At 35.6% G+C, this 23,814-nt stretch overlaps 1 protein-coding gene across 2 annotated transcripts; it reads right to left on the bottom strand.

Moving 5' to 3' along the window:
- Positions 1-35: 35 nt before the first annotated feature.
- Positions 36-23,097, bottom strand: LOC103981697 (protein MICRORCHIDIA 6). 2 transcript variants are annotated; one of them, XM_065166024.1, is made up of 20 exons: positions 23,004-23,097; positions 20,046-20,393; positions 19,013-19,087; positions 18,875-18,909; positions 18,636-18,714; positions 18,444-18,533; positions 18,290-18,365; positions 16,881-16,959; positions 16,605-16,739; positions 14,922-15,020; positions 12,603-12,692; positions 12,374-12,520; positions 10,144-10,236; positions 8,957-9,008; positions 8,724-8,835; positions 3,147-3,406; positions 2,958-3,055; positions 1,006-1,082; positions 851-893; positions 36-604 (listed from the first exon to the last, which is right to left on the bottom strand). In XM_065166024.1, the coding sequence occupies exons 2-20, from the start codon at positions 20,383-20,385 to the stop codon at positions 503-505; spliced, it is 2,082 nt and encodes a 693-aa protein (XP_065022096.1). In that variant the 5' UTR covers positions 20,386-20,393; positions 23,004-23,097; the 3' UTR covers positions 36-502. The 2 variants fall into 2 exon arrangements, with proteins under 2 accessions (XP_065022096.1, XP_065022091.1); XM_065166019.1 differs by having other exon boundaries at positions 353-604; positions 20,046-20,353; positions 22,880-23,065.
- Between the last annotated feature and the right edge of the window lie 717 nt (positions 23,098-23,814).

Here is a 23,814-nt window from a genome sequence, read left to right as displayed (position 1 = left end):
TGAACAAAGCAAATTCAGTAGAATTTGAAATCAGATTGGAAAATTTATAATACCTTGGATTGATTAGCAGTTCAGTTACGATCAACAACTGTACAGTCATACTGCACACAGTGAATGGTGAAAACATGACCTGATATGATTACACTGAATCTGACTTGCCGATAACTAGGATTGTGAACATGACCTAAAATCCGATATTGCGTTCCATTCGACTGTACTACAAATACTTCTACAACAGCACTCACATTGTGAACCATTGACTGCCTATGTTAACATGTGAAGATTACCTTACAAGAACCGTCCAACATATCACCTGATGGGATTGCCTTTTCCATGCCTGACATAACTTTTCTTTTACCGGAAAACGGATATCCAGAAATGCTAAGCTATGACACAGTGGAGCTTCTGGCCTTGCTATGGACAAAAATGACTCCATGAATAGTCTTGATAGGCTCATTGTTTGGCATTAAGGCGATCAATCATAAATGTTTGAGTCAATGATCTATAATTTTTCTATCTTGACGTCTTCCATCAACTTGAGATCACTCACTAATTTTTCGTACACTTCTTGAACCTCTAGAAGCTCATTTTTTAGTTTCTTTGCCTGCCAAATAAGTTATAAAAAAATTAAGATAAGTTAAACAGAAACGACCATTGCATTAATCTATAAAAATCATGATCCTAGGCTATGTAATGCAACGTATCTTTTTAGGACATGTAGCTTGCAAATATTAAATTTAAGTACATAAAAGTTAGAACCAATCAGTAGCTTGCAAATATCGATCGATAGTTCTTAAAATGCAAAGATGCTATGAGCTCGAGCAAATATTATGAAGCATTAAAGCAAGACCTTTTGCATAAGCTCTTTCTCCATCTCCTCGTATTCCAAGCACCTGAAAAGAAGAAGCAAATGAGTAAAGTACCAGGACTTTACAGAAGTTTTAGCAGAATGCAAGTCACGATTATAGAAGGTTGACAACACCAAGTAATTAACATATAACTTACTGTTCACGTAGCCTTTTATTTTCTAGCATCAATTTTTGTATCTCAACCATTGGCTTTTGTCCAGAACCAGAGTCTTGCTGTACAAGAGAATTAATAATTTTTCAGGAAACTGGTGAAATGTTCATGCACATGCAAAACAGAGATGATGGTGGTTAATGTTACAAATTGGATATAGAGCCAAATTAAAATTTACATGAAAATCGGTTCTAATCTTCATTGCAATGTGTTTTAAATTTTCAAATTTACATTCTGTTAATTTGGATGGTCATGGATAGTTTAGCTTTTTAATATTTTACATCAGGAATAGTGCAAGAAACAGCAACTTCATGATTAAATAATCTAAAATCACTGGTCAGATCAACTTGCAGGCATGGACATGGTACAAGAAACAGTCAAGGAGAATGGGAAATTTGAAATTTTATTTTCCATACAATTGCAGTAGCATAAAATAAACCATGTACCAGGGTTGCATTCACGTCCAGTTTGTGTGGAATTTAGGCTAGATAGAATCTGGAAATTGGGTCAAGTCCATACCTAGTCAATTTTATGTTTTGGGTTAAGTTCACCAGGTAAATATGTTTTTCTGTTATTTAGAATTGTCATCTAAAGTTTGCTTCTATATCATCTAAATCAATAGTCAATACAATAAGAAAAAAAAGTAATTTAAATAGTTATACATGGTTAAGTTTCCAAAAATTAGGAGTCTTAGATAGGTCTGGATTCTTGCATCCATGAAAATGCAGTCTCTGAGGAAGGGGATAACTGCAGGCAATGCTTCAACTTCATGTTTGCTAAAGAGATCATTCAGCCAATTCATAGTTTGAAGAGCAAAAGCCCTACGCCATAATCAAAATTAATCTTGAAAAGAATTATGATAGACCATCCTGGAAGACTATCACTGACGTTGTGGAACTGTGAACCTTCCTACATAATTTTGCAGTGGATTGTTGCTTGTGTCTCTTCCCAGACATTTGCTTTTTGTGTCAATGATATATTTTTTTATTATTTCTCTGCTCACAATAGGGATTCGGCAAGAGAGCCCTATCTCTCCTTATCCATATATTTTGGTGGCTCAACCATTACTAATTTCCTTTACCATGCTGTTGATGAGGGACAGCTTAGATCTTTATGTATTAAGAATAATATTAAGCTCACTCGAGCTAATAGAAAATTTTGTCATGCAATGTCTTCAAATCAAAGGTTTAACGTTCAACAGTAGAAATCCTTTTCCCTAGGTATGTCAATAAGCAAACTAATAGTGCTATCATTGATCTCGTCAATATCTAGGAAAGAGTCTTCCAGTTTAAGTATCTGGGGGCCATGGTCACCTGTTGTAAGATCCCTATGAATGTCCATGATGGAATCCTAGACAAATTCAGGATCGACTATCTTTGAGGCAAGGGTCTTATATATCTCAAATAGGCTAGGATCTAAGTAGTCCTTAATAATTATATTCTTTACTCAGTTTCATTGCAATCTCTCAGCATTAATTAGACGCCTGATACTACTATTAACAAACTTCATTAGAAAATTTCTGTGGTGGAAGAACCAAGGTTATTCTAGTCAGCATTCGGTTTCTTGTGATATGGCAGTTGTTCCTACGACTGGAGGGGCCGAGGGGGTCTTTGCGATCACGATTTGCATGTTACTAAGTGCTTGTATGCAAAAAGAATGAATCTTTAAATGGTTGGAACAGGTACAAATCCAAGTAGTTCCTTTTGAGGTTAACAAAATGGACATTTCGTAGTAACCTAGTGATAACACTTGAATTTGAAAACTGGACCGTTAAGATGCTGCTACCTCTAGATCCGCCTACATGGACATTCTGGCGATGCAAACAGAAGATTATATAATATTCACCATCCTATTTAATGCATAGTGTATATTCCATGAAAAAAATGCTGGTACTGCTGCATCACTATCCGGACATTTTACAGCAAAAGGAATAATACCTTTTTCTCATTAATGCTTCCAAATCCAACTGATTTATATAAAGCCTGCACTTCTGATGTTCCTGTTTCAGCAACTTGACTTTCATGTTTTCCTTTTACTGGCAATCATGGTTTTGCCATCATGAAAAGGAAAAGGTTAATACAATAAAAATAATTTACATGATTTGGAAGATGAGCAGAATAACTTACTGCTCTGTAAGCCGGAATCATTTTTCATGGAGCACCTTGCTCTGAAGTTTGTTACGGCCACGGCAGGTATAACTTGGTTGTTTGACGAAATATCAGGACTTGGTGTTGCTTTCATAATAGCTGACATAGAACAGTTGTTTTTGACCTTCTGTAGCAAGTTGGATGTCCTCAACTCAGGCATCTGGCAAAGAGCAGTAGCTGAACTGACTGCCGTAGGTTGCTTCTTGTTATTATAACCAACCAAATGACAATGAAGGTCCCTACAAACACAAATTATTGATCCATTCAATTCCCTTTTAATAGAGATTCAAGGTAATACATGTGCATGTTTTGCAGACAAAAATTTAGAAAGCTGTAATAGTTATTCAAGAGGATCACAATGAAATGGACTACAAAAAAACTAGAAAGCATTGATGACCTGAAGCTCTCCGAAACTTTTCAATTCCTTTTTAAAAATAAACACTTAACAGGAAACTTGCATCTTTTGTCCAACAAGAACATGCTCCTTTTGGATGAATTAAAATCAAATTTTACTTATGTTTACTCTATGATTTTTCTAGATCCAAAATTTCCCCATCAGTTCTTTAACAATTAAGTGTCAAACTTTGCTCCTGATCAATTTATGACAAGGAAGTTGCAAGGAAGAAAAAGGAGAATTGCCCCTCCAAGATGATCAAAGCCAACAAATGCTGACTGTAACTGTCTCTAATACCTTCAAATTTGCAGCAAAACAAAGCATGTTCATTACAGCAAGCAAACAGAAAGCATTCTTGAATAAGCACAAAGGTATAAAAATATCTGATTTTTGTCAGGAAAAAGGACTCAGAAGCAAAAGAATAACATATTAATCAAATCATTTCCAGAATTCTAAATCATCATTTAGAAAGCTTTTGGTATGCTCGGTACATCAAGATAAAAGAAATGTAAAACAGAAAGTAACAGTCAAGTTGGGAAGAGATTGTGGATTGGTAGTGATGAATTGTCTTCCAAAAGGAAGACTGAAATTAAATCTGTTCTCATGTTTGCAAAATCTTCTCCAGATAAATCAACAGCTACAGCATAACTTGGCCAAGACAAAATACTATCAGAACCTTTATATCGACCTCTCCTCCCTGTGTTGAATAACATGCATCAAGAGAAAAATAAAGCAACGAAGGGTTCATTGTATCCACCTGGTTGGTATTCCTCGCGATTATCCATTCTTGAAAGTTGAAACACCAAAATACAACACCCTAACATCCCAAATTGTGCAAGAAAGAATGATTTGCATTCATGATCTGTACAGAAATGCATCAGGTCCAATCCTGAACCCTCTATTTCAGAGATAATCACATGGACTTGGCTGAATTTGGCCATAACAGATCCATTAGAATCTAAAAATGTTCAACTAGATATCAAACAATCAAGCCGAATGTAGTTAGTTTAATAAGTCTTTTAAAGGAACTGCTATCTAGCCACTCGGTAACGTTCAATCTCTGATACAAGGTTCGTAATTTCATATCGTACCGACGTATTGAGCTTTGCTCGGTATAGCGCGGTACGAGCATACTGAACGGTATATATATATATATATATATATATATATATATATATATATATATATATATATAGGCGTACTGTCACGGACAAACTTTGAAACAGGATGTTTGATGTAATGCTTATATCTGTCCGTGTCTGTTGGCATGTTCATGCCTTGTACAGTGTATAGAGGGGCAACCGAAGGCTTATAAGTCTCATTTTAGTTGGGTTGGTGGCCTCTTTAGGCTTGTAAATAAAGGTTGTGTCATGTAGACACGTGCGAGAGCTTTTCGGTCTGTAATGGACCATTTTACCCTTTGTTATGCCACTGTTCAGAGCTTGTAAAGTCTGTTTGTAATTTGCATTGTCTATGAAGTGTTTTTCGGACATGTTTGCTTGTGGATCCCGTTTGAGGCGTTCTCTCTAACCCGTTCTCTTTTTTGGTGGTCCTAAGGGACAATGGGAGGCTTTGGGGAGGCTGACCTTTGCGGACGGACACACAAGGGTGCCGCACGGCTTAGGCAAAACCAGCTAAGGTCGTGACAGTACGTTGCCTTGGCGACGTCACCTCCTTTTTTTCTCGTCGTGTCAAACGAGGAGAAGAACGCGGTCTTCTCCTCATCTGCGGCATTCGACGAAGATGTCTTTGGCCACATATGTCTCTAGCCTTCAACAAAGAACGCAGCGAAGGCCGCATGCATCTCCGGCCTTCGACAAAAAAGTCAAGCCACCACCTCTCCATTACCTCCTAGATCGGGATTATCGAGGAAGGGTGCCGTCGGATCGGGAAGCATCGAGGCTCTCCCAATTCTCTCTCTTCTCCCTTGACGCTTTTTCTTCCATTGCCACAGCCAGGCTGATACCGCCCAGTAGCGGGATGCGATGGTTGAAATCGACCATTATCAACCTATTTCGGGCGGTAACGATCGAATATCGACTGTTACGCCCGATACAACCCTGTATCGGACAATACAGGACTAGATCAATGGTACCGCCCAGTAGTGGGCGGTCCGTGTACCGATCTACTAACGGACCGGTATGTACCGCCCGGTACGAGCGGTATCATTCGAAATTAAAATCCTTGCTCTGATATTAATATTTTTGGCTAATGTTGTATATTGCTCTTTTTCACAGCGATTATTTTGTAAACCTCATCTTTTCGCTAGCTCTCGAGATAAACAAATAGCCAACAGAAAAATCTACAAATCTATTTATAACTAATCCAATATTATAGGTTGCCATAGTCAACACGGTATTAGTATCATCTTGTTCATCATTCTATTTTTCTTCAATCGCTCCTCTACTCTCAGAAATAATCTTCACATATATCATGATTGGCATGGTATTATTGTTGTCATCTTTCTTTATTGGTCCCTCTAGAAATGCAGCTTATCTTCTTCAAGCAATTCTAAATGTCTGTTTTAATCCTTCTTATCTCCTTCTTAGAATGCAATAGAACAAATACAAATACCCAATATTATAATTATACTAGAAAATCTTTAAACAATTATGGATCAAATCATCAGAAGACAAATAAAGAAAATCACTAGGCATGTTCGAATGGCCACTTAAGTATATGATGCAAAAGTTTAGAGGGGACAGGATCCTAGTAAACAAATGAAATAATTCAGAAAGAAGTGAAGGAACATGTATAGACTTCACTACTTGGAGAAAGCACATGATGGGATCACCACAACAATTTCCACTGAGCAACTACAGGAGTTAAATTGAAAGTCTAAATTATGCAGGATAGATATCATAGGACAATAACAGATGTACTTATAGTAGGAAAAAGGTCATTTTTTGGCCTTGAAAAAGAAATCTTATTGATAAAATATTTAACCTTTCATTTTAGCTCAAGGAGCTAAAAAAGACATGCTACTCTCCTCTAGTTATACTATGTGAAAAAACATCTGATCCCCTGGCCAACTAAAGGGAAAAGCTAGTAGATCCAGATATTATATAAAATCACATATGGTCAGAATGTTAATCAAAACAAACATACTGAAATTCAAATGAGTGTCAAGTCAATGAGTTGAGCTGGGAAGAAACGGGTACAATGAGATTATTAACATTTACACTAATCAAGAATAAATAATTACTCTCTAATGAAGACTATACAGTGATTTAAAAAGCGTTAGGCGTCAAAAAACGCCAAGGTGCAAAAACGTCCAAGGCTCTAAGCGCTCGCCCAAGCGAAACGAGACGCTAAAATATAAAAATATATATAATTAATTAATTTAATATAATTATTTAAATAAAAATATGATATTAAATTAAAAAATCTTACAGAATCACAATATCAAATTAACAAAAAATCTCAAAATTCAAAACAATAACAATAATTTCAAATAAATAAAAATTAGTAGTATTAAAATCAAAATAATATATTATTAATCTAATAAATAAAAAAATATTATTACTAGTATACAATTAATAGTATACTGTTAATATACTGTTAACAGTGCCACAGTAAGAGGAAGAAGTATTTAAAACCGCTCGATAACAGTGATACAGTGCTTCAACGGTCAAATTGACTGTTGAAGCCCTTTCTCATAGTATTTAAACCCCTTCTTCTCTCCTATTGCACTCCATTATATTTTCATACTCTCTTAAATTATCTCAAACTTTTTTTTTCTCATATTTGTGCTTTCCTAAACTCTACAAAACAACGATTTGTGAATTGAATCAAGGCTAATTTGGGAAGATTAAGAGGAAGAACTTTCTAATCAAGAGGTATGTTTACATAAGAACAATTCGTAATGGACTGAAATACGAACCTTGCACAAGATATTCTTCAAAGCCCGAAAAAGATATGTGATACTATTCTTACCTAATTTACATTGATTTTGCTAAACTTATACTATTACTATATTTATTTCTAACTTAAAAACCCTATCCTAACTTTTTTTTTCAGGTATTTTCGAAGGGTTTTACACCTAAATTAGGTGAACCGCTCGATACGCCCTGACGTATCGCTCGGTACGCCTTAGCGTACCGCTCGGTACACAGTACCGTACCGTACCGAGCCAACCTCAAAACACCGGTATAGTACGGTATTGCATACCTTATCTCAAAATTCAAAACAATAACAATAATTTTAAATAAATAAAAATTAGTAGTATTAAAATCAACATAATATATTATTAATCTAATAAATAAAAAAATATTGTTACTAGTATACAGTTAACAGTATACTGTTAATATATTGTTAACAGTATACAATCAAGTCGATGTGAGTAGAGAGAGTAAGAATAACAGTAGCGACAATAGCAGCGAGAGTGGGACTGACGATAGTGGCAAGCAGCGACAGCAGCGGTAGTGGCAGCGAGCAGCAATGTAAGAGTAAGACTGAGGCTGCTGATTGAGAGAAGCAGCAGCAGGAGCGGGAGCGAGAACAACGATAGTGACAATGGCAGCAGCGACGACGAGCAGCAACAGCAATGGCAAGTAGCGACAGAGGCAGTGGTAGCGGAGAGCAGCGACAACGAAGATAGGCAATGATAGCGGAGAGAGGCAACGGCAGTAGAGAGGAAATGACAGCGGTAGAATCGCGAGCAGGGTTAGGGTTGGGGAAGTCGCGAGAGGGATGTTAAGAGGCTAATATTGATGCTTTAGTTGGTTCAATCGAACCAACTGAAACACCGAAGACCGAACCAAACGTAAAACACTGGTTCGGTTGCCTGGTTTAAACCCAGGCGCTCGTCCGAAGCGCCCGACGCCTGGGCTCGGGTGAGCGCCTAGGCGGCACCTCTTTGAAGCGAGGCGCCTGGACATGAAGCGAGGCGCTCGAGCCTCGCCTCGTCTGAGCGCCTAGGCGAGCGCCCGAGCGGCTATTGAAATCACTAAGACTATATATGCTCAGATTTGCCAACATGTGGAAATCAGTCAATTTTAACAAGACAATGATGAAAATATGTATTTCGGCATTTACCTTTAATATATAAAGCACATGCAAAAAATCATTTTAATATATGATGATATGCAATAATACATGAAAAAACATAGTGGCGACAAAATACAGCCCACCTAACTTTGTCCTTGCAGAATAAGACTTACCAATACTCATATGTCATCTCTTTCAAACGGTTCTCAAGTTTTTGGTAAAGAACAGATTTCTCAAAATCCTGCTTATCATGAGTAGGTTTTATGAAATTCGCCTCAAGTACACCTGACAATATCGTCAAACACTGAAATAAAAGTTGAGATTACAGTGATTTCTAGCAGGAAATCTCCAGCCTGACAAAACAATTTAGAAAAATGACACAGAAGAACAGTGCATTAGTGCTTACCAACAACCCCTTTACCTTTACCATATGAATTGTTAGCAACTTTCCAGAAGGGCTGCAAAATATATTGAATGAATATTAATTACATATAACATTTGGATGACCTAAAAGTTTCACAAAGCGAAGGATTTATTTTAAAACACAATATGAAACAATGAACGAAAATGCAACAAAACAAGCAAAGAATAAGGGCTTCATCAGAAATGTGGCTGTGCCTTTGCTTCAAAACAACACAGAACTTACACCTAGCCTAACGCAGCTACTCTCTTCATTTAAGGGCATATCAAACCAACCAGCTTATAACAGGAAGATCAATTGATTGTTTAAAAAAAGTTCAAACCTATTTACAATGACAGAAAAAGAAAAGAAGCAAAACAACTAAATAGAGATATAAATTATTCTCAATCACCACGTTCTTCATAAGATCTTGTATATCATCTCCTCTGCATCATTTATGCTTCCTGTTGGTTCATGATTTGATCTTGAACTACTTCTAATCCTTCAAATTCCTTTATCTCTACGTCTTTAGCTTTTGGAATGACTCATTATTTCACCGAAAATGCTCCCTCCTACCATATCTCCTTTCACAGTATTTGATGTAGCAACATGTTTTGAAATAGTTCGTTCTGGATAATCATTCTTGTCCTTACATCATAAATGGACTTCACAATCTAAAGATTGATTTCAGCTTTATCATTCTGTTGATTAACATCCATCAAACTTTCCAAGTTAATCATGGGAATAGCCTCAATCAACTCAAGAAGCTCATTTTTCTGAACTCTGTGTGAGCACAAGTGATTGGAAACCCATGGCAATTTCCACATGTCATGAGTCAGTGTCAAAAAATTTTGAACAGCCCTTGATCAGGATAGATATGAAGACTTCATGATGAATTTGCTAGAGATATGGCTCATCAGTGATGTTTGAGCCATTTAATGATATTATATGCAAGGTTCAAAAACTGGAAAAACCATCTGATATACGTTGGTCCGTATGCTGATTCTGTGTCGAACCAGGACCAATATTTACTGCTCAGTTTGAGCCACTCTAGATGGTCTTTGAAACCATGATTGGTATAGGTATATCTATGACAAGGGATTATTATATAGAATATGACAAGGTAAATTATGAGAAATTAAAAGAAACAAAGCCTGTAGTTACTTGTACAATGGAGACAACAAGAATCTTACCAATATAAGACGATTCTTGTGGTAGACATTGAACCCATGAATATTAACATTCGGAGCACCTTCTAAAAATCCAATGGTGGTTACTATAGCAGCCTGAAACAAGAAAAAGTTCATTTAAGATTGGCATTTATGCAAAATCAAGTATGCTAACAGTTCCTATTGAGGATAAATAGCCAACTCTAAGTTCTGTTACCACTAACAATTATATAGAGAAAGTATGTGATTATAATATCCATGTTGAAAAAAAAATGTCGCTATGTCATCAAAGCTTTAGAACTTTTTTGTCGGAGTATTGAAAAACACACATTCAAGAATAATATAGGGAAAACATCATTGTGAATTGTTATTTTTAGCAACAAGGTTGTTGAAACAGACAGGAAAATCACTTCTAGAACTCTATTTTCCAAGCTTGTGTAGAGACACTATTGGATATGGAAGTTCCTTACTCAATAATTGAATCAGTGATCCGACAGGTACTCTATTCACCAAATGAAAATTTCACTAATTCTCCTTTCTAGGACTAAGAAATCAATCTATGCTTAAAGTGATCTACTAGCTCAGATGGGTCTGCTAATACAACTGAGAGGAGCACTTCAGTAAAATTATAAAGAAAAAAAGGCAACAAAGTCATTAAAACAACGAGAGTCGCATAAGAAGAGAAAAAAAACCTCCAACAGCAAAACAAACGTATAATTGCCCACAGGCTTCATCTTGTTGCCTTATCTTATTTGTCCATATGATCTACGGATTTTGACTCAGATATATCGAAATTTCTGTTATGAAATCTAATCATTTTAAGTTTCAGACAGTCACCACATTGTAAGCAGCATTTGAACACATGCACGTACAGTATAAAAGATTAGTATATGTTTAGAGTTCATATATAACAATAGGAATTAAGTTCAAACGAAAGATACGATTAAGGAAACTCCAGCAGAAGACCATATAATGCCAACTGTTTGGGGTCAACTACATGGATCAAAACCTGCACGGAACTCTATTGAGGGCAATATCACTAGTAAAGTTTTTAATTTCACACGGTCAAGTACAGGTCAAGGGTAAATATCTGACCACCGACCAGGACGCCAAACCATATATAGATGTGCATACATATACATGTATACATCTATACATGTATACATGTATACATATATAAATATATATATACATACATATATATATATATACATACACACATACATATATACATGTATACACACACACACACACAACCATGAGCTAGGACTCCTTGTGAGAGGAGTCGCAAGTCTATCTCACACAATCAAGTACAGGTCAAGGGTAAATGTCTGACCACCAACCAAGATGCCAACCTCTTAGAACCAAGTCGTCTGATACATACATACATACATGCATACATATATATGTATGTATGTATGTATATATATGTTTACGTGTATAAATATAAATATAAATATACATATATATATATAATATAAAACCCCACGCTAGGACTCCTTGTGAGGAGACGCAAGTCTTCATTGCCTATAGTCGCTTGCATGCCAACTGCCCAAAAAACATCAATTTCCACTAAAGCAAAAGCACCAAGAGGGGAAAGAAACCATTGTTACTTATCGCTAGGATATCAATCGAATTTACTCAAAAAACAAAAGCCACTTTCATAACCTAAAATAAATCATAAGGTAACTCCCTTCCTATCAGCATCATACATGAGGCCAAATGAATGGCAAAGTTGGCAGTCTGACAAGTTCAAAGACAATATACTCGCTTTTGTACATATAATAGTTCAAACAATCACCACAATCAATCCCTCTCTCTCTACATTTCTCATGCAAAAGATGCATAATAGTGATGGCATTGCCCCTCTCAACCTCTCAAAAGACAGTCAAACTAACCATTATGCCAAGACCCAATCGGCACAGCACAAAAATAATTACTAAACTATGGCAAATGAATGAGGAAACAAAGAACAAAATCTCCTTTATAATTATTCAGCTAAGATGGTCATTAAAGAAAGAGAAAATGGTGGAAGTACAAAATACTTGAGGACAAAAGGAACTGTAGCATAAATAGCTATCAGGTGTTTAGATATCTAATTTAAATGAATTACCACTTCAAAGAAGAAATTAAATATATATTAACATTCAAAAAGATATTAAGTTGCTTAGTTGGTGTCTAAAATCCATATTATAAACCAAGCATCAGAAAAGATCAATGTGTACTATATAGATCCAACAAATCCAGGACAAACCTCTGTTATTCCACCAACTTGCGGCCTGTACAAGATGCATTCGCGATACATTAGGTCATTAGCCACGTGGTGGGGCTCAACAACTTCTCCACGTAATATTATTCGAAAATTTTCTGGCATGTGAAGATATAATATGGATATGTATGCCTGTATCATTTTGGAAAATAAGCAACAGTAAAATATCAAAATTGCTACTGAAAATCATAAACTGCTAGTCACCGAAACATACTCTAAGAGAATAGTGTAGCTTATTTGCAACATGTTTGTTTTCGATGCTATTCTTCTGCATTTGTCTTCGTCCTCCATTGATCATAATATCCTGCAGAGTGCAGACGGTCCCATAGAACAGATTAAATGAGAGTGACATACAGGAAGAGCTCATTAACAAAATCACCAATTATTGCACAACTAGCAACTGAAATTTGATTACTGTTGCAAAAATCTTGCTTCATTCCCACTGTACCCTCCAGCAAGGTTTTTAATCTTGCTGACACCAACTGATAAGGCCAGTTGTTTGGAATGACACATGTTGTCATGCATGTAATGTACCAGCAAACTGGAAACAGTAGCGCAGAAAAGAAAAAAGATATGCATGGTCAATGTGGGAAGAGGGGCACATCTAAAGCATCTACAATACGCCATGCCATAATCCTCGCTTCTGCCATCTCCTTTTTTATGGTATCTTTCTCTGGCAGTCAGATGCACCAGAAAGAAGTTACAAAATGTTCCTGCAGCTCGCACGACCTTGATCAAGGCTTACAACTAAACATAGCATAGTTTGATAAGGAAGTGGAATTAGAAGAGTGATAAATGGTCCAGATCTCAGCAACATCCAATCTGATTAATCATATATGAATAAAGTTTAAGATCCTAAAAATTCCAATTCTATATCCAAACTGATTGACAGTGGTTCATTGAATTGAACATGGATCAGAACTGCTCCAAACTGAATATTAACTCAATTTTCTGTCTATATGCTTTGTTATGCATGTGACTGTTGTTCTTGTTGTTGTTGATATTATGTTCTGCAGCTCCACCATTACATCTTAATCTAGTAATATAGACCTCAACATAACTCGGTGGCAGGAAAATATCCATGTGGCTAACAACCCAAATAGTTGGGACCTTACAGCTTTGTTGCAGGTTTTCATGTTTTGTACTTTCAAACCAAATTTCTCATGTTATTTTTGCATCCTCCTCCATGAGGATGACCAGTAACACATCATGAGGCAGCAGTGACACTAACATTAGCAACTCAAGATACAACAGCCCCACCTATACATGGCAATGGCCATAGGCAATATGACAGCATATTCATATCTGTATGGACAGACTTTTTTCATCGAAACAACAATTATTATTTTGGTGTCCCTTAAGTTGAAACAATTCTTAGTATCATTCTCTAAATTTCTTGTATCCATATGACCTAACACCAGTTATAGCAAGCCATTAAAATTTCTTGTGATGCTTCTTTCTTCTTCTTGCTTCTCCCTCCTATTTTCCCAATGGTTCCCAACTTCACGTAGAGACCAGAGTAGATTCTCGCATAAAGGAAGTCAAATCTGACACCTAACTGATCTAGAAACTGGTCAAGATTTTAGAGATCCATTGATAATCAGATCGGGTTGGACCACTATAAGCAGAAGATAGGTCAGATAAGAGTCAACCCTGATCCAATCCATATCCAAATTCTTTACAAGCCTAAGTAGACTGATTTTGCCCATTTACAACCAAACTAAACCCAGTTCATTTCTGCTAATGATTTCACTTGTTTCAATTGACATCCATCTTTGTCCATATTGGTTTATTGTCAGTACAGTTACAAACACAACAAAAAGACTTGCCTCAGTGTACGTTCTGCAAGCAACATAGGTTGTAGAATGGAGAATAACAACGAAAGAAAGTCCATACCACTTTTTATTCTTTTATAATTCAACCAGTAAATGAGCCAATAGATAAATTATATTGACTTTAAATGCCAGAAGTCACAGGTACCAACATAAAAAGGTTCTCGCCTTCCTCAAGTCAATGACAGGTTCAACAAAGAGATTCAGGCATCAGGAAGGGTGAATAAGAGGAAGCTTTGATAGTTGACAACAACAGTTGGAAGGACGCTTTAAGTTAGATTTTTGTTTAAGCTTCATTTTCTTCCTATCTTTCACATTTCATTTTCTTTTGTCCCTCAACAGCACACGAATGTCAACATGGCAGCATCTCATACCATGCCAACCACTAACAGCAAAATTCTTGACTGTAAGATTTTACAAATTAAAAAACTCCATCAAACAAAAATGAAATGTTTGTAAATAAAAGAAAAGAAAGCATTTTAGAAACATTATGATGTCAGAAAAGAAATTGCAAGCAAACAAGCATTAGAATAGAATCTTTAATCATCTAGAGTAGTGCTATACTATGAAGCAATAAATCTTTGGTAAGATGCAATAGAAATAGATAAACTAATTAAAATTTACATTTTAGAAATAATAGTGATATTCAGTTCTAGAAAATAATAACAATGCAACCAAAAAATGAAAAATGTCATGCAAACCTTTGCATCTGATTGGAAATCGATCTCCGTATCCCCATCATCATTCAACCATAAGTTGAATACAATAACTTTTGTTCCATGGTGCCCTAGGTCATTAAACTGTTCACTAGTTAGAAGTCAACTAAACCAAAAGAAAAAAATAAAATAACAAATTTCTACAAACACTTATATGAAGTTCTATATTAAATTTCCCAACAAATGCCACAACAAAAACAATTAAATTCACATTCCTTCATGGAGAAACAAATTCCAAGGCAATCAAAGCCATACAAAAGGGTAATAGGACAATAATGTTAAAGGTTTATGTATATTCTAAATTAAGAAAATATTATGAAGTAGGAGTTAGAAAAACATGGAATAACTATCATATAATTTGCTGACACACCAAGACAACAAGTAAATATATTAAATAATTAAAATTTAACAAGAAATGGACAGTATCAACAGGGAAACTGACAGAATGATGATTAGTGACAATTAAAAAAGAACACAAAAAGATAAAATAGTTCAGCAGATATCATTAATAATTTATTTTAAACATCTTAGTTTCATGCTTTGACACATTGACACTGCATCTTTTATCATATATATGCCACTAGCGCCAGTATTATGTCATAATGACGATAATTCAAATCAGGGTTTTGAATACCGGTCCGTACTAGCATACCGAGCTCTACTCAGTATGGTACGTATCGGTATATACCATCGGTACACCCAAGACGTACCGACGATACATCCTAAAACCTTAAAAATACCTCCACCTACCACGCCAGAGCATACCAACCGATACGCCTCAGTAACGATCAAAATCCGGGACAGTACCGATCGGTATGCCTCGATACCGGTCAAAACACTAGTACCGCCCGGTAGAGGACATTCCACGTACCAGTATCCTCTCGAATCGGTACATACCGCCCATATCGGGCGATACACATCGAAATTGAGAACCCTGATTCAAATGCAAAATATCAACAACTGTTGTCAATTTACTCCAAATTTTATTATCTAAATTCACCAAGGATGCTAATGCCTGTAATAGTGTGCATAGTGCCTTTCAAAACCGTGTAGGGCAGCAACAACATTGTATGTGACAAATATACCACAATTTTATTAGTGCCTGAAAGGGATAGAATGATAGCTCACTAAGGCTGTAATTCCATTATAATCACATTTCGAAAATGAATTAACATGTACGAATGTGATTCCAAATTACACACCACAATAATCATGGGAAGGAGAAGTAATCCCTTTTTTAAGAAAGCAGTCTAATATATGGATAGGAAATCATAAAGTTTATAACAAAAACAAGAATAATAATTTTAAGTTTAAGCCAGTTTCTATGCAGGGTTTATAGAATGGAAACATCTAAAAATACTAATTTATAAATACCAACAAAAAAACAAAGCAAATAGCTGGACTTTTATCATTACATGTCCTGGTGATTCAATCATTTTCTTTTGAGTAATTTAACTACCTGTTGATGCCTCTTGATAAAATCCATTGCATGTCTCTTTAGCCACAATCAAATGCTTAATATTCTTTTAACAAAATTCATGAAATATCAAAGAACATATAATGACTTGTAAGAGTAGCACTACTGTGCTTCTCCATGCTGATTGTTGTGAACTTTTTCACATGAGAAATCAAACACTAATATATTGGCAACATTTTTTTGCAGCTTACTTGATTTAACAATTCAGCTTCTGTAGTGAAAGAAGACCACTGCAGGATTGTTGACAAATTAGAAGAAAACTGTTTCTGATTGTGGCGATATAATCTCTTGAATGAATTGGTAGGTGGATCAAATTCATAATCAACCTATGCAAAACAAAAAAAATCACATACACATCAAACAAACTAGTTAATGGAAATAACTGAAACTTAAAGCAAAGGCATGTTTATGTAAAAAAATTAAGTCCATAAAGCCAAAAAATATATCTAAAAAAGAATTGAACTTACTGTTGGCACAATTATATCATCACAACCTGTTTCCTTGAGAAAAGTATAAGAAAGAAACCCAACACTTTGGGTAAATATCCTGGAAGAACAGAAAATCATTGGTCTCTTGAGGTAAAAGATAAATAAATAAATTGCATTGTAACCATGAATTTGTAGTTTCCTAAACGTGTTGGTCAAGTAAGTGTACATGGTCTGCACCATGGTTTACATTTCACTCAGATGTGCCAGTGTGCCTGTGCCTGTGCCTGTGCCTGTGCCTGTGCTTGTATGCCGGCATGTACCAGACCCATACCGATCCAACCGGGGACAGCCATGGGTCGGGTACCTGACACGTCAAACCATGGCTTGCACATCTGCAGCACATCAAGACAAAACCTAGTTTATTTGTAAGACATCAATTATTAGGTTGAAGTTATACATTAACCAAGATTTGAGGTTAAAGAGTAAGTTAATATAACATAAAGCATAAGCTTAAGAAAGATCAGCATCATAATTATACGAGAAGATTTTTCAGCTGAAAGGCGAATATATAGTTAAAGTTCTTTCTTTCAAATATATCAATAAGAAAAACAAGTTTCTGCTACAAATATACATTGATCCAATTGATGTAATCCCTAACAAGTCCAAAAGCAACTGTTTCTAGTCTTTTTTTTTTTTTTTTTTTCATTTGCACACCCTCACTTCACTACTACATCTTTCTGGTATGATGTTTCCAAACTGCAGATTGCAAAAAAGATATTAGATGCATATCTCTACACAAATCAACTTGTTTTTTTCTCACTGGCAAGGTGCTCTTCAATCTCTGTTTCTTGTCGAGATAATTAAACAAGTTGTCAATTCTACAGGTCTTTTTCCTTGATCATATATTTTAGTTCTGAGTTTTACTTATAACTAAATGTTCTTTTTACATGCAAAATACAGTTGTATTCTTCATGCATAATCTTATTAATCCTAAGCCCATAGATTCAAAATTCATTCTTGTGTTCCATGCATGTGTGCTTGTGTGTCAGATTTAATCTATAAATTAAAATAAGAAAAATAATACATAGGTGAAAAACATGTAATGTTTGAGTATTTATTTCTAACTTGATGGGTAAAGTAAAAAAGATACAGTCCAACTAGAAGGAGAAAAAGAACTTTTCCCAGAAACAGATATTCAGGGATTTCACAAGACCTATCCTTAAAGGCAGACAGATGAAGAAGTTATGCACTATAAAACAACTCTAACATATAGCTAGTAGCGAGAAGAACCAATAAAATCTTATGGCACTAATTTGTTCAAATATTAGCACAGCAACATCACAGCAATCATTTCCAACATGCAGACTCTGATTTTAAAAGTCAGCAACACAAGTATAATGCTGAAAGAAAATAGATTATCAGTAAGAAATAAAGCCGGAAATATTGACCTTTCCTTCTTGAAACGGCTAAACACAATCACGTCTGCCCCAAGACGCATGGTACTTGTCTTGAAACCATTTCCATCTAGGATAGAACTCAGGAATCAATATAAAGCATACAACAAATAAGCAATCCAGAAACTGAATTATGAAGGGTCCATACACTGTCCGATTGATGATCCTGACTGTTTTTCCGAAAATCCAAAGCTCATGCACCGACGAAGAGATTCTGGACCCATTCCTCCTCCATCATCTAATTCATATACATGCATTTTAATGTTCATTATGAACTTGAAAGAACTGTCAATATATAAATGCATATATTTGAATGAGTGGCAGAAACAATTTAAATTACCCTGAATCAGCAAAGCAAGACTTCTATCAAGTGGATTTGTAAATTTTTCTACGGTGACAAATGTTGCTCCATTTTTGACCTATTACATATGAGAAGTCAACTGTTAGTAGGAACTAATAGTTTGTTCAAAGAGATCAACTGTTGATAACAATATAACACAGCACCAAAATTTATACTTCTAACTGTCGATAAAAAAATTAATTTGATAGTGTATTATACTATTATGTAGTACTACCTACCTCATCAACTGCATTATCAAGCAATTCTGCTATGGCTGCAGTAAAATAAATTTCAAAAGGATATCACTACAAATCAGTCAACAACTTTTGTAAGAAACAAAACAATGAGGAAAGCCGGTAATATGTGAAATTGCATACCACCAAAAGCCCACTTATGCGAAGTTGCATTTGAATGGAGGAACTTAGGATGGATACGTAAACGGTTCCTTCCAGCTGTGCGAGAACAGATGAAAATTGATCGATTATCAATTATGACCCATGCTAAATGACTAAATATAACCACATTGCATAAGAAGCTTGTTTGAAAAAGGAAACTATATAAGCCTTTACTAAATGCCTCGGAGAACCCAAGTTTAACATAATCATACGATCCATCACCAAGATGCCACAAAGTTCAAATAGCTTTATTAATTAGGGCACTACTGATCCTTTAGATCATTATTAAAAAGGGAAGTATACTTTCCTCAAATAAAAATTAAATAATTACATTTTTTTATATTAGTTGATACAATTTTATCATGTAACTATTATATTATCATGTTGTTACCAGAAAACAAGTTGAATCAATTAATTTTCAGGGTTTCCAAATGAAGCCCATTAGGCATCAAATTCTTATGCACTTTAAGCGTCCGAAAGAAGAAAATAAGATACTTTTACTAAAAAGAAATAATTTTCATGTTTTGTAACCAATGTCATAACAATAGTTTTCATTGACCAAAAGACAAGCATACTTGCTCAGTTCTATTTTTTCACAAGCTAAAGAACATATCTCTTCCAAAGAAAGACAAGAAATAAGAGGGTAATTCAACTTGAACAACAGTGAGCACAAATCAAACTGAGGACATTTCTTCTTAGACATGTCAAATTAGCTCTCATATGACACTTTTGTGGCACACCAATATGTCAAATAACTATTCATGATGATTCCTTCCTGATCATGTTAAGACATGGCTCTCAAAAACAGAACACATGTTAGCTTTTCAACATAAAGTTGATTCTCAAAAAGGTATCCTCCTCCATGCATACGATCTGTGAACAATTTGTGTCTCTACATGTTCAGCATGCTTTTATATTTTCTTAAAACAAAATGATCTATCAGCTTATATAATTAATACCAATCCTTGATACAGAAATAGAATCATAAACATCAAAATAATAGGTAAAATAATACTTTCGGATATTGGTGAAATAGCTTGTCCAACTTCATAGTCGCCAGATTTCCAGAACTGCCAACAAAGACGAACAGGAGGAGAGGGTGAGGCAAATTTAGGGACAATCCCATTAGTAGATGAACTCCCTTGATCTGTTATGCTGGAACCACTGTTCGGACTTCTGCTTTCCTCAAGTTCTTGCTTGATGGTACAATCTTTGTAATATGCCTGATCATTTGCAGCAGAATAGCCTTCTTTATCTTGATGAACACATAAAGACAGTATAGGTTTAACATCTTTCACATCTGCCTCTTCAGATTCTTCATCGCTGCATAAGTCGATGAAGTTTGAACAATTCATCCCAATGACTGTGATTGCAAGACACATCAAATGAACCTCTAAAGTCAAGAACAGCTAACAGAACAATTTATTTCCATCCAATCAAAGGTACATGAAAAAACTAATGAAAGGACACGTTTGGAATCCAAAAAGAAATGAGAGTGCAACAACATATGTAAGAAAAACCAGATTTTTCATGGATACATGCTTAGTATGGAATGGAACAATCTAATGACATCAAAAACTAAACAAAGTGATCAAGATACAAGATCAAGTATTGGCTTCAATTTCTGCACTTGCTCAGTCATAAATTACATCACCCATTTTGTTTATAGGTAAACAACAAGAACAAAGCATCTTGGAGTAAGCACTAACTGTTATATAGTAACTATGTAAGGATTAATCAACATAAAGATGAACTAATCATCATGCACAAATTTCAGGAAGCACATCATAAAAATTTTGACATAATGTTAATATCAAGGGTTGTCATGCAGACCTTACAAGGCATACCAGTTTGTAGTTTGCAAAGATGATGCACCCACACACAATCAGTTCTTATACTACGTCAAGAGTCTGCTAAATACACCTATATCAATGTGATTCGCTTGTATTAGCACAAGGCATGTTGTGTAATACCAACCTGCACATATTGGTCCATCAAGAACCAGTGCAATACCATTATTGCAGTACCAATTGAGAGCTGTAACATAAGTATGACGAATATGGCATTAAGTGACCCAAGTGACACAAAGGATATGATGAGATGAGATGAGGAAAAAAATCAACAGCATAGGAATCATTTGGATTTTCTTAAAACTACAAACAGCGATGAGACTGCTTATTACAGTTTTATCAAAATATTGTTGTTACTTGTTATGGCAAAAAGAAAGGAGAGTAAGAGAGAGGTATGAAGAGGAGGCAAAAAGAGAGAAAAGATAAGAACCAAAGAAGAGACAAGTGATAGGACCAGGCAACCATTAAAAAATATTGTCAACCACCATGAACTAGATAAAAATTGAGAGAACTATATTGTGACCCTTCTTTTAATAGATAGACTTCCCAAATCCATCACCTAACAAATCAAGAACCCTACACAATCTAAAACTATCAAAATCAGTACACCGGTACGAACCAGTAAGACAAACCATAAATAAAACTAAGACAAAAGCTTCTTCCTCTTTTCTTGCTCCACTGCCTCCTCTTCTTCCTTCCTTTCCTCCTTCCTCTTCCTCCCTCTTCTTCCTCCTCTTCCTCCACCACCACCTCTTCATTCATCTTCTCCTTCTTCTTCTTCCACTTTAAGCCTTCAATAAATACCAGTGTACCATATGCCAGTACACCAGTACTAATCGGTACATACCAGTCCAGCAAAGGAGCAGTATAGTACCATAGGACAAGATTGGAATCCTTGGGCTCGACAAGCTTCTAAGCAGACTACTACTTATAAACCCTTTAGGAATCTCAAAACTAGTTTGGGTAATAACCAAGTACTACTCGTTGAACTCTTTCCCAAACTCAATATTATCTCTATTCTCTAATAATCCAAACTAATTCCAATATGGCCAACAAGAATATAATTACAAAGTTCATACAAAAAAAAAGTGCAGTGCAAGTGAATTATGTTCCATAGCTGTCAAGGCCATCATCACCATAAGAGAATTTGGACTCAATAAGGCTCTATAGATTTGAGAAAAAATCGATGACTAGCTATCCACATGAAGATTAAACCTCCAGAGTATGGGCATTTCATAAGTAGCATAAAGTATTGCTGCATAAATAATCTAAACCTAGTGAAAAGTTCAGAAGAAAAAGAAGAAACTAAATGGTTATAGTCACAAAATTCCCTACATTTAGGAGAATTAATCCGAAAAAAACAACAAATTTTTATGTAGGGAGCAAATAGTCATCTCAAAGACACAAAGATCCAATGATCCAATAATAAAACATCAAAATATTTTCAGGAATTGTGCTATAAAGTGAAATGTATAAAGCAGAAAAAAGGGCTGACTAGTATAAACGTCAAATGGAAAGGAGAACAAATAAAATGAACAGAAGAAAGTTGCTCCATGGAAGGGAGAAGGGAAAGGGGACAATTGGCTTTCTACAAGACAAAAAAGGAAGAACAGGCTAACTCCTTTCCAGACTCCACAGATTGAACTACGTTTCAGTGATCAAATAGCTGCAGAGCCCTAATTTATTTACCACACGCACTAATATCAGCCCGTTAAGAGAAGAAAGGGGAAGTTCAAAGACTTCTACAAGAGCAGTCTTTCTGCATCAGCTGAAATACATTTTGCCGACTTCATTACCGAAGAGCGAGAAAATTACCTTCTTGCCGGATTCGGCTTGAATTGGAGATTCCAGTAACAAGTCAGAAAATAGAAAAAATTCAAGATAATCCAAATAAAGGGGGGGACATAGAACAATGGAGAACTGATTCGCTTCGAAGGCGAAAAAGAATTCTCTCCTTTTGCAACTCCACAAATAGAGGCAAAAAAGACAGAACCCTAACCCAAATTTCTCCCATACGTCGCGACAATGCCCGTCCGAGATGAAAAAGAGGGCGGAGAAGCCAAGATCACGGCCTTGGCAAGGACTGCAGGTGAGCATTATTCGACTGAGAGCGAGAGGAATACCTGCCGGTTGGAGTTGGCTTGAATCGGGAATTGCCCTTTCCGTGAGAAGCGGGCAGAGGAGAGAGGCGAGAGCGAAAAAGACCCTTTACTTGGCGGTCGAAAGCTTTAACATTCGCGTCTAGCAAAACCACCGTTGGATCTCTTAGGCAGCCATCTCATCCACCATCCACTTCACACAATGCGTCTCACCCGAATCCCTCCCTCCAAAGTGTAGCTTGCAACAACAACAAACAGAAAAAAAACTGCTGGTAGGAAAAAAAAAGATTCGTTTATGGAGAAGAAAAAGAAAAAGAATTGCACAAGTTTTTTTTATTCAAAGCATTTTGTATTTCCCGAATTTGGTTTTTCACAGAAAGGCATTCACACATTTTTGTTTCTTGTAATGTTCATGAGGATCTTATGAAAATTTAATCGAAATAATTGTTATTCAAACGTGGCTTTTATCATGATTTAGAAACCAAATGATTACATAATCTTTAATTTCTTTATTTCTTACAATTCATAACACCTGACAAGCACCACTTAAAAAAAAAAGAATAATAATTATTGCCCGACACGAACCGTATATCATGTACCAAGCGATACACATCTGATATCGAACCTATGCCGACTATTTTATTTATTTTGATATCGAACCCATACAACAAAATTGAGAATATCAACAAGTATGATATAATCTACTGTTAGTATTGTCTTAATATGCAACAAGAACTCACATTTCATTGGTAACAGTAGGAAGCTGAGTGGTAAAAAACTTCAAGCTTACAGGAACAGCAATGATTTGTGATCTAGTGGTAGTAAAAGTTAATAT

This window comes from Musa acuminata, chromosome BXJ1-4, assembly GCF_036884655.1.
Source record: "Musa acuminata AAA Group cultivar baxijiao chromosome BXJ1-4, Cavendish_Baxijiao_AAA, whole genome shotgun sequence".
In the NCBI taxonomy this organism is placed as follows: Eukaryota; Viridiplantae; Streptophyta; class Magnoliopsida; order Zingiberales; family Musaceae; genus Musa; species Musa acuminata.
The sequence above is the reverse complement of the archived record's forward strand: the minus strand, read 5'-3'. Positions and strand labels throughout refer to the sequence as shown.